The sequence below is a fragment of the Dendropsophus ebraccatus genome, chromosome 7, assembly GCF_027789765.1.
Source record: "Dendropsophus ebraccatus isolate aDenEbr1 chromosome 7, aDenEbr1.pat, whole genome shotgun sequence".
Classification (NCBI taxonomy): Eukaryota; Metazoa; Chordata; class Amphibia; order Anura; family Hylidae; genus Dendropsophus; species Dendropsophus ebraccatus.
The window spans coordinates 29,929,036-29,941,327 of record NC_091460.1 but is presented as its reverse complement, the minus strand read 5'-3'; the positions used below and the strand labels follow the sequence as shown (position 1 = coordinate 29,941,327).

Here is a 12,292-nt window from a genome sequence, read left to right as displayed (position 1 = left end):
TCCCCGCTGGAGTACCCCTTTAAGCATGCTTGGGTTCGTCCAAACCTGAACGCTTGGTATTTGATTACCGGTGGCTGAAGAGGTTGGATGCAGACCTAGGGAGTCCTGGAAAACATGGATACAGCCTATGGCCATGGGCTGTATCCCAGTGGTTATTGTGTCTACAAACTTGCTTCCTAAATTTTTGGATGATTGTGATTGACTTCTAAGATCTTATTACCTAAAAAAGTCAAGATAGCTCCTACGATGATCACAGCAGGGCCGGCGTCAGTACAGGGCTTACTCGGGCAAGTGCCAGGGCCCAGAGAGGGAGAGGGGCCCAGTGTTCTAATGTTCAGCGCTTACTGTAGTGCAGGGTGAGCGCTAAACATCAGAAGACATAAGAGACAGAACAGGACCTGCTCAGAGAGAGAACAGGGTGAAGGACCTGATCACAAGACCTGAAGGTCCTCAACCTTACAGTGTGGAGAGCAGCCCGACAAAGAGGAAGAGGGAGAAGACATAGTTATAAGTGAGTGTGTGTCAGTGTCAGGCAGTCAGTGTCAGTCAGTGTCTGTGTCAGGAATGGGTGTTTGTGTATGTTAGTGGTGTCTCTAGTGATTGTGCATAGTGTGTGGATGATAAGTGCATAGTGGATGGATGAGGGGCCCGCTGAGGCTCTATCACCCGAGGGCCCCCAAATACCTGGAGCTGGCCCTAGTCCACATTTTTGGATATTTTTTCTATCAGATATTGTTAGTTATGTAGCCTGTATGGGAAGGATGGGGAATTTTTGGCCTTCCAGCTGTTGGAAAACTAAAATTCCCTTTGCTGTCCAGTCATAATGGGAAATGTAGTTTTGTAACATCTGGAAGTCTGAAGGTTCCCCATCCTTGCTGTCTGGGATCACACAGTCTCCTATGTTTGCATATAAGGATATGCTCCCTCTACAGAATACGCGACTGCAAGTGGATTCCGCCGCGCGGCCTTCGCTTGAAGTTCCGCCCGTCCAATAGAGTCATTGATATTCGCTGTCAAATTCCACCAGTTGCCCAAAGAATTGGCATGACATGTCATTGGCAGCGGAATTCACCCGGCGAATATCATTGAGTCTATGAGACAGGCGGTACTTCAAGCGTAGGCCACGCGGCAGAATCTACTTGAAGTCTCCGCACATATTCCTTAGTGGGAACATATCCTTACATAGACATGCCATGAGCCACCACATGTTACCAGCTGGAACCATATATAGAGATGAGCGAACCAGCCGAATTTCTGGTTCGTATGAATCAGAAATGGCTGTATCCCAGTTTTTCAGGCGTTCCTTACGATGTATCCACCCGCTGCACGGAGCGAGCAGACAGCGGGAGTCAGCCGCTGAGATTTCGGATTCATACGAACCAGAAATCTGTCTGGCTCGCTCATCTCTAACCATAATCTCCGTAAATCCCGAATACAACATATCATAGAACAGGTTATGCTTCCTTATTCAGATTTTCTTACATAAGAAACCGGAGCCATACACAAGCTCAGAATGACCCCATAGACGTCTATAGTCTTTTGGCTACGACTGAACATTTTGTAGTCAAGGACTGCCCCACCTTGACTATAATATTCTCATTGAGGCCTATACCTGTTAATGATTATCTGTATTATCTGTGAAACTGCAATTAACTTGTGGTTACCAGACCCCGGGCAATGTTGTAGCAGAGGACAGATCAGTGGATTCATCTCCATGTTCAGATGAACAAAACATTTCACATTCTGTTCAGTTATCAGTGAATATAGAGAAATTTCTCATCCCTTAATTTAATACAGGGCCCCCCCGCCTTATAAGCCGTGCATGAGGAGATAACTCAGGATCAGGACAGGATCAGTAATGTATGTACACAGTGACCCTACCAGCAGAATAGTGAGTGCAGCTCTGGAGTATAATACAGGGTGTAACTCAGGATCAGTACAGGATAAGTAATGTAATGCATGTACACAGTGACCCCACCAGCAGAATAGTGAGTGCAGCTCTGGAGTATAATACAGGATATAACTCAGGATCAGTACAGGATAAGTAATGTAATGTATTTCCATATCCAGCAGTACCCAGTATATATATAACCCTTTTTTTTCTTCTCTTGCAGTGCCATTGAGTGTCATCACACACCTTCCTCTCTGCGACCATGGCAAAATTAGAGTCCAGAACTGTCCTGAGTGACACGACCTACCAGAGCCAAGAGTCTTTTCACTCTTTTGCCAGCCGGTCTTCAGACTCTCCCTCCCAGGGCACTATGGGCAGTGTGGGCAGCGGAGTTGCCAATGATCAAGAATTTGCAATGAAGAGTGTGGGAACCAGAACTCAGAACAGCCTCAAGCAGAACGACAGCTTCAGAAATGGCTACTCCAACCGATACTCGGGGGACGAGAAGAGCTACAAGACAGAGAAGAACTCCATGTATATCAATGAGCAACGCAAGAGCGACAAGGTGAAAAGTATCAGATACTGCGGGGGGGGGGAGAAGTGTGAGAGACACAGCACCTCTTTTGTGCATGGATTGTGTCTGGTCATTGCAACTCATCCTCATTCACCGGAATGTTGCAATACAATATACAGCCCATACAGTAGAGGGGCGCTGTTTGTAAAATGAAATAGAACCTTTCTTTCAATGGCAGACAATCACTTTTTACATGATTATTTCACATACTGGATGTGGCTTATACTCTGGAAGTGACATTTCTGGTATACACATGTTTAGGTGTATATATATATATATATATATATATATATATATATATAATATGTACATCTTGGACATGTGTATAAAATAAATGTCACTTCTAGACATATATACTGTACATATATCACCATTAAAGAGAGAAGGGACAGCAAGCTAGGGATGCTTTGGGCATTCCTGGCTTACTGTTAATAGATTCTATGATTTTAGATGATAGAATCTTCGTTGCGCTCCACAGCAAGCCAGCGCCCTTTAATGCATGACATAGAGCCCTTCTACACAGGCCAGCTGTAAGCAGACAAAGAGAGACAATCTAACAGATTGACAACCATTGCTGAGATTTTTAAGGGCCCTTTTACACAGAAAGATTATCTGCCATATTATCTGCCAAAGATTTGAAGCCAAAGCCAGGAATGGATTTGAAAAGAGGAGAAATCCCAAACTTTCCTTTATGACCTGATCTCTGTTTATAGTCTGTTTCTGGTTTTGGCTTCAAATCTTTGGCAGATAATCTGTCAGATAATCTTTCTATGTAAAAGGGCCCTAAAGGCTTAATCTATCATGTAGCTCATTAACTTCATCACTGTCAGACGCACATCTCCTGTTTACACAGGGCAATGAGCGGCCGATAGTAAATGTTTGCTGATGCTGACCCTTTCACATCGCTCCTTTGACTATTCTAAGGGCCCTTTTACACAGAAAGATTATCTGACAGATTATCTGCCAAAGATTTGAAGCCAAAACCAGGAACAGACTATAAACAGAGATCAGGTCATAAAGGAAAGCCTGAAATTTTTCCTCTTTTTAATTCCATTCCTGGTTTTGGCTTCAAATCTTTGGCAGATAATCTGTCAGATAATCTTTCTGTGTAAAAGGGCCCTAAGAGGGGTTGTTCTTAGCTGAGAAGCAGGGTGAGCATAATAGTACACATACACCCCCACTGCCCCCATAACTGCTTGTTTACATAATCCTATTTGTGTCAATTTGGGTATGTGGCAAGATTTTTTTATTCATTTATCACTAAGTTATACAAATATGTAATTTACTTCTATTTAAAAAGCTCCAGTCTTCCAGTGCTTATCAGCTGCTGTATGTCCTGCAGGAAGTGGTGTATTCTTTCCAGTCTGACACAGTGCTCTCTGCCGCCAACCCTGTCCATGTCAGGAACTGTCCAGAGCAGAGGTTTTCTACTGGGATTTGCTACTGCTCTGGACAGTACCTGACATGGACAGAGGTGGCAGCAGAGAGCACTGTGTCGGGCTGGATAGAGTACGCCACTTCCACTGCACATCTATATAATTTTCTGACACCAGTTGATTTAAAAGAAAAATCATTTTTGCCAGAGTTCAAATAGATTTTGTGGTGATCCATAACCAAAGGATATATCTCTTTTATTATTTTAGGGTGGAGAGTTGCCATGAGCTGAGCTGTAGTAACAAAGGGCCACCACTGCACAGTGAATGGAGCCTTCTGTCTCCAGCTCTAGTCACTGTGTAGTACTGTAGCCCAACAGCTGAAAGGCCATTGGTCATACTAGCCCCGAAAACTCAGCTGGTTTATTTGTAGGATGGGCAATCAATGTGGGATCATTGGGAGCCTCAGGATCCCACCATCCACTGACTGAAGGCACCACAGTACTAGTCTGCACAGGCATCTAAGCCCCCTAAATAACCCCCTGGGCCTGAGTAAGGGCCCCATTACAAAGAGCCATAATCAGTCCGATAGAGACAATGATCAGCCAATGAAACGATCATCGGCTAATCGTTTTTTTAGGCCCAGACCTAAGATCATCGGCCGCTGTCCGTACAATGCTACATGTAATAGTGATGCGCAGCCCCCAGCTGACGATTCAACAAACAGTTTAATCACCACTCCACGTTCCCGATCTCCTCCTGCGTTCTGCATGCTTCCTCCCCAGTCCCACGTGCTGCAGCTTCAGAGCGGCCTGTTTCAGCTGACAGGCCGCTCAGCCAATCACTGGCCTCAGCGGTCCCGGACTGTGATTGGCTGAGCTCCCTGTCAACTAAGACAGGCCGCTCTGAAACTGCAGAATGTGGGAGTGGGGAGGAAGCAGAGCGCAGGAGTAGACCTAGAGTAGGTCATATAAACTTTTTAGGCAAAGACTACGCGGCCATCACTAATGATGTCTGTGCAGCCCTTACTAAATGATTATCAAGCCGTGTGATAGGCCCAGAAAATGAGTGCTGATCTAGCAAATCGGCAATCATTTACAGCATTGATCGGGCCACCACCGGCCTGTGTAATAGCACCGTTAGGATGCATTAGCGTCACAAGTTCCTGTTAGTATTAGATGCCGGTGAATCCGTGCACAGAAAGGCAAATTATGATGTGACCATAACCTACTTTTAATAATGACTCGACTTCTCATCCAGCATCAGATCTCCATTGTGATGATCTCAGGTTGTCTGGGACTTGTCCAACAGGATGGAGAGGGAGTATAAATACATATGTATCTACTACCACATGGAGTCACCTTGAGACTTCAATATTTCGATATAGAAGGAAAAGTTAATTCATTGAAATTTCTTTCTTTGCTTCCAGAACAATGAGCCCTTGGTGAGACCCTCTGCCTTTAAGCCGGTGGTTCCGAAGAATTTCCATTCCATGCAGAACTTATGTCCACCAGTAAACAATGGTGTCACTGAGAATCGAAAGGGCTCAGGTCATGGGAACAGCAACAGTTCAGCTGCCTTGAAAAGCAGCTTGGAGAAGACCAGCCACAATAGGTCTTCCAATCAGGTGGGAGGTCTATCTGATTCTGGTCGCAACTCGCTGACCAGCCTACCAACATATGGAACTGGTTACAGCCAGCATGTTGGCCCAATGAGCGCGTCAACAAGCCATATAAATCGCATTGGGACTACCTATGTAGAAAAGAATATAGTAGGTTACAATGGAATTTCTACCTCAGACAGTGGCCGATCTTCCAGCAAAAGCACCTCCTCATTTAGCAGACTGAACCATCTCAATGAGGCCTTGCCTTTCCATTCACCTTCAAGCGATGACATCATTCAAGACCTGGAAGATCGTCTGTGGGAAAAGGAGCAAGAGGTGATACAGATGAAGAGGAACTTAGATAAAAGCGAGGCCGCCATTTTTCAAGTCTTTGAAGAGAAGCAGAAGATCTGGGAACGGGAAATGGAAGACTTGAGACAAAATTACGCCAACAAGCTTCAGCAGGTGTCCAAGAAAGCACAACGCGCCCAACAAGCGTTACAGCTGCAGATATTCAAGCTCCAGCAAGAAAAGAAGAAGTTTCAGGATGATGTCGGCCAGTTGCTGCAGGAAAGGGAGGAACTGGAGAAGAAGTGCATGGTCTTTAAGAAAGAGCAGTCCGAGTTCCTCCCGAAAATTGAGGAAACCAAGTGGGAGGTAAGCTGCTAAGATGATGCCACCAGAATCTGTGATTGTTGATTGAATACATGAGATTGCTACCACTAAAATGTATGTGCTATTCAGCGCTATTCCTTAAAGGGAACCGGTCATCACAGTCATTCTGCCTGAACCATGAGTCAGTAGGGCGGTCTCTGGTAGCTTCTACTCACCAGCCGACCTTGATTGATCGATCTCTCTTAATAGAATGGAGTGTTCAGTCAAGGCTGGTAGGGCAGAGAGAAGCCGCTGGGGACCACTTCAATAACTAGTAGTCATATTTAACTTTGGCCATGATATGCCATCAAAGAGATGGCCAAAGGGGTAAGCGCCAAGAAGAGGGTCACAACAGAGTTATGAGACAGATCAAGACAGTAAAGTTTAATTCCCTGTTCTGTCTGTGTATAATTGTTGAATACAGTGACACAAATATACACAATATACAGTATACAAAAATAACTCCTGCCAGGAGAAAAGAAAACATGAACGTCACCTAGATTTGTCTTTTCACTGTAGCCATATGGGCATCTCTATGTCCATAGTTTGAAAACAGCAGCTCCCTCTCCCCCCTCTCCCAGCAAGCAGTCCCAGCATGATCTCATAATGTTATTAACAGATGAATTCCATCCAGCCTGGCTACTAGTCAGTAAACCAAGTGAACTTTCTGACTTTGTTGGGACAGGACAGTTATTTATTGTGTTTCTTCTCCATATGTTGAGAAGAGAAGGACTGGGCAGTTGGGTTTTTTAATACTCCGTCGTGTTGTTCTCAGACAGATAAGCTGCTGCTGGAGGAGTCTGGGAGATGCTTACTCTCCTCTTTCCCAACACATGCACGCAAGCCCAAGTCAAGCAAGAATGTGAATCACATTCAATCTATTGAAATGAAGTAGTGTACATGGGTATACGCAAAGATCAACAGACGTAGGGCACCTAACAAGTGTCACCCTCATTTCACTGCAACCACCATTTCTATGTGACCCAATGGGAGACAAGATTGAAAACCTTGTGACCCTTGCAAAAATTCAGCATAGTTAGAGATGGTTCTTAGTTTCAATGGTAACCAGTGTTAAGCAGAGTTGCTGAACTGTTAGAGTTCGGCAACGTTCTCCGAACGTGAACACTCAGCATTTGAGCATCTGGAAAAGTTAGTTCCCACCCTAGGGAGTCCTGGAAAACATAGACTGGGGCAGTATCTAACTTCTCCAGGCATCAAATGCTGATCGTTTGGAGAACGTTACCAAACCCGAAAAAGTTCCTCAACTCCACCCAATACTAATGGTAACCAATGACCATGATTCCTTTAGGAAGGCATGGAGGTTGTGTTATGATTATACCACTACTTGATTGTGGTCAGATGTCAGCTTGTAACCATGTACGCGATATTGTTTTGTTTCACCTAAGCAATGTGTGTGCTTTTCTTTGCAGGTTTGTCAAAAAGCTGGAGAGATATCACTTTTGAAGCAGCAACTAAAAGACGCCCAGGCAGACATTGCTCAGAAACTCAACGAGATAGTTGGCCTTAGATCACAATTAAAGGAAGTCAAGGCCTTGCTGCGAGAGAAGGAGGAACAGATCGCATCCATTAAAGATTCCTATAGCTCAAAAAGCGTCAGCCTGGAGATCTGCGAGAGCGAAATGCAGAGAAAGCAGAGCGAGGCCCAGCAAATGAAGGAGAAGCTGAACCAATGTGAACAGGAGATTGCCGGTTTGAAGGAGACTTTGTCTGATCTGGGTCAAAACCCATATACCATGGACCTCAACGAGAAACTGAGGGACACTCTGGCGTGCGAGAGCGATGAGGCCAAGATGAAACGTCAGAACGAGGACAGTGTGGGCACCCTTAAGAAAGATATAGAGAATCTCCAGATGGAGTTGGCTATGGAGAGACAACAGCGGGAACAGCAGGTGGAGGACTTTGAGGAGGAGAGACGTACATGGCAAGAAGAGAAGGAAAAAGTCATAAAGTATCAGAAGCAGCTGCAGCTAAACTATGTGGAGATGTATCAGAAAAATCAGCAACTGGAGCAAAAGATCGGTGAGATCTCTACAAAGGCCACCACGCCACCGGCAGAAGACAAGAAGGCTTGGACGCCATCCAGATTGGAGAGGATAGAGTCCACCGAAATCTAAGGACAACTGACTGAGTGTACACAGCTAGTTACTCACTGTGCATGTGCTACCTACTCCAGCCCATGGTATCAGGAAAAGACCTAACAGAGTCTAAGGGGACTACTGACTCCATAGAAGACCACCCTGAAGGACTCGAAAAGGTGTCTCAAGTGCTTGCTGTAATCTAACTGCAGAAGAAACATTTATGGTATACGGTTTGTTATGCCGCCAACGATGCTATATGTCTGTTTTCTTTTCCCTTACGCCTTCACTTCCCTCTGACTGCCGGTCCGAAAGGTGTATTATATTGTTATAATGTACCGCAGGGCAGTCAACGGGAAGTGCAGTGTTGTGACTGTTACCAGTCCTTAATCCTTTAGGACTCGCGGAAAGAAAGGTCAAAGTGACTTGGATACTGAGTTTATTTAGCCATATTGGCTAGCAATGGGAGTTCTGCTGTGCAGTGAAATCTAGCAATCTTTAATATACTTCCCACCATTCTAGACACTGTTTACTGTGAATTATCCCAAAGTCTTTCGAGGGATGGTAGTAAATGTTCTTTGTCAACAGGTAGTTGTTTCCTATAGTATTACAAATTGATATTTTGGCAAGTCTGCACTACTGATAACTTACACTTTATTGACTGCGAGATACTCTATCAGTCTGTGTGTTGTCCCTAGTGGGATGTCCTTGTTTCTTTGATAGCCCTTGGTCTTTTGTTGCCCTTTTTTTTGACCCTCAACCTTCTTATCGATAGAGTCCAAAATGAGCTGATCACAGAGAATCCAATGGTGGGACCTTCAGTTACTTTTTAGCAAGTGTGTGCTTTCTCTGCAGCACCACCACAGGGGAAATTGAGCATTACACCTCTAGAAATCAATCTGCAAGTGTAATGCATGGACATATGTGGTCCTCCAGAGAGATGGACTCTCTTTGTATCTACTTTATTGGCATTTTGAATGGGAGAACCCTCTTCTATTCCAGTTTAGAAAATCCACTTTCATATACCGGATTATCTATTCAGGATCTTCCTCTCTTGTTGGTGTGGATAGTAACTACAAAGAGTGTCTCTCTTTCTGGAGGACCAGTCCTGTCCTGCTTTACACAGACAACCCATTGATATGAATAGGCACTATGTCATGCTTCATTTCCCCTGTGGTGGCGCTGTAGGAAAGTCAAACACTTACTGCCAGGTTTCTTAAAGGGGTTTTCCAGCGCTACAAAAACATGGCCACTTTTTCCCTTACTGTTGTCTCCAGATCAGGTGCGGTTTGCAATTAAGCTTCATTTACTTCAATGGAACTGAGTTTCAAAACCCCACCCAAACTGGAGACAACAGTAGGGGGAAAGTGGCCTTGTTTTTGTAGCACTGGATAACCCTTTAAAAGATTACAGGTGATCGCTACAGGTTTTAGTCTGTGATCTGCTTATTTAAGGGAATCAATATATAAAATGTAAACGGACACCTTCCTTAAAGGGGATTTCCACCTACTAGTTAAATGTACACTTCATGTTTTGGGTTGCCATTCTTTTATCTCCATAGAGATACAAGAAGCAATGATATGGGGCTGATTGGGTTGGCGTAGCCATTAGATCAACATAAATACCCATAACCTCATTGTACCCATGGGTGTCGTTATACATATTTGCCCCGTCTATCATTCGGTATAACTTTCGAGACAACATACAGACTGGAAAGACTTTCTCACCTGCTACACGCCGAGACTAATTCCGATAGAAATCCCAGGGATAAAACCAAAGAAAAGTGCTGTACAACTTCAGGAATAAATTGCCTCTTCCCTCTTCTTCAGGGATTTGCTGGCAGCACCACTAGTACAGTAAACTACAGGATATAAGCTGAGCTGAGAGCTTCTCCGAGCCTCCCGCCAGGCCGTACTATTACAGACGCACCGCCGGCAAGGGGTTACCTTGGTAATAATGCACAGTTCACAGTGGGTAGATTTTAGCACGCTAGATTTTACTCCATAAAAAAAATGCTGCAACGAATCGTGAGTGTGTTTGTTTACTAATCCAGCATCAAGAGTGTCCTGGAGTCGTGTTCGGTACTTAGAGAGTAGACAACATGCCGAGCGTGGAGCAAGTTCTTCAGGTGGATGGTTGGGGAGATGTGCTACATTACCATAGTGTGTCTTATAACTTAGCAACGAGGCAGCCAAAGCTGGTCACACACACAGGGACTTTATCAGATTGGACGATCAATGTACTTAAAGGGGAAATCCAGCCATCACTTGTTATATTGATGACACACTTGAAATATCTAGTAATAATATAAATTCAAATTCAAGTGTTGTTTTAGTAAAATCTCATGATTTCTACATGGTGTTTTTTTCCGTTTTTCCTTCAGTGGGAGGAGCTTACTGTCATGTGATAACCTAATGCCCTTTTAGGGAAAGGAGAATGAAATAAGCTGAGGAGGAGCCTACTGTCATGTGACAAAATAATTCCCTTTTAGGGAAAGGAGAACAAAATAAGTTGGGGAGGAGCCAAAGTAACTTGTACCTGCTGTGGTGTCTAAATGTTCGCTAAATCTTTGTGGGTGGTGCTTAGTTGTCACATGACGATAGGTGCCTACTAACTAATTCTGTTGTTTAAAAAATAATTGGAATGACACAAGTCGGGGTGGAGTCTGCAGCAAACTTTGTGCAATGGAACCTTGAGCTGCTACAGTGTAGAAACCGTAATGTAACTCATAAAACTGTGGGTGGAGCTTAGTTGTCACATGACTGTGTAGAAAAAGTAATGTCTTCACGGGGAGATGAGAATGACAATCTAACACACCAGGAAGAAGATCCATAAGTTGCCATTATGTAGAAACAATACTGTGACCGTACATTCTAGGAACCTTGCCACTGTTCACATGCAGTTTTTGGTCTATTTTTTGTGTATTAAACAGCTTGAAAAATATCCATTTTTTAGCTCAAAAACAAAATAAAAAAAAATGTTAATACTAAATTTTATCGGGAAAGGGAAAAGGAATGGTAATTCCCATTTGGTACAATTGTACAGCTGTGATTCTATGGCTGTAAAATTGCCAGTTCCTTTTCTTGGACATTAAAAAATTTGGGGTCTCTTTCCACAGCCACCCCACCCCACCCCCACCCCATAAAAAAAATTGCTGGTATGCAAATTGCATAATTGCATTTGCTGTAATAAAAAGATTTTTGAAAAATCTGGAAAGAAAAACCTTTGAAAAAAAAGAAAAACTTTTCAATTGGATCAATTGGAAGAAAAATTGCTGCAATATGAAAAAAGGGCCAAAAACTGAGTGTACATAAAGCTGTTTCCTCTAGAATTTCATTGTATGTGTGCACTAAACTAGTTAAACTGAATGTCCATGTGTGACCAGCTTTATGCCTCTGCTAACGCCAATGTGAAACTTAATGGGGTTATACGAGACTGGAAAAAAAGTCTGCTTTTTCAAGAACAGCGCCACTTGGGCGATGGGATGAGTCATGTATTGCAGCATTGTTATGAATAGAGCTGAGCTGCAATACCAGACATGGCCTATGGATTATAGTGGTGCTGTTACTAGAATCAGAAGTGGATTCTTTTGTCTAAATCCTTTTGAGAAGTTTTCTTCGAGGTCATTCCTCAAGAGCCACCAATTAAGCTTCCAGCTTCACCCATGTCTACACGTCACGTGTCTGATCTGAGAGGAGAGTCACATTTTATCATTACATGGAATCCCATTACTGTTAAAGTGTTTGTAGGACTTTGCCTAAAACTTTACAATTTTTTTTTGTTACAACAACATGTTAAATATAATTGTATTTAGAGTTGGCCCAATCTCTTATAGATGGCAAATTCAGCGGAGAAGTCTGTTAGGCTGGGTTCACACTACATTTTTTCATCCGCCTTTGTGTGCATCCGATTTGATCCATTTTTTCATTGACTTCCATTATGAAAAAACACGGCTCAAAAAGCATGTTTGTTTTTTTTATGTACACAAAAATGAGGTTGACCACATTTTTGTGTAGGCTTAAATACAGATGCGTTTTGATCCTTTTTTTTTTTTCATAATAGAAGTCAATGGAAAAACAGATCGAATCGGCTGCAGGGGGG

The 12,292-nt window shown here is 43.4% G+C and overlaps 1 protein-coding gene across 5 annotated transcripts in view; it reads left to right on the top strand.

Moving 5' to 3' along the window:
* LZTS3 (leucine zipper tumor suppressor family member 3) overlaps positions 1 to 9,461 on the top strand; it is a 64,967-nt gene extending 55,506 nt beyond the window's left edge. For all 5 annotated transcript variants that reach the window (XM_069976343.1, XM_069976342.1, XM_069976345.1 and 2 more), the window contains exons 2-4: positions 2,115 to 2,456; positions 5,268 to 6,098; positions 7,526 to 9,461. In XM_069976343.1, coding sequence (XP_069832444.1) covers positions 2,154 to 2,456; positions 5,268 to 6,098; positions 7,526 to 8,230 — 1,839 coding nt within the window. In that variant the 5' untranslated portion in view covers positions 2,115 to 2,153 and the 3' untranslated portion in view covers positions 8,231 to 9,461. The remainder of the gene's footprint in view (positions 1 to 2,114; positions 2,457 to 5,267; positions 6,099 to 7,525) is intronic.
* The last annotated feature ends 2,831 nt before the right edge of the window (positions 9,462 to 12,292 follow it).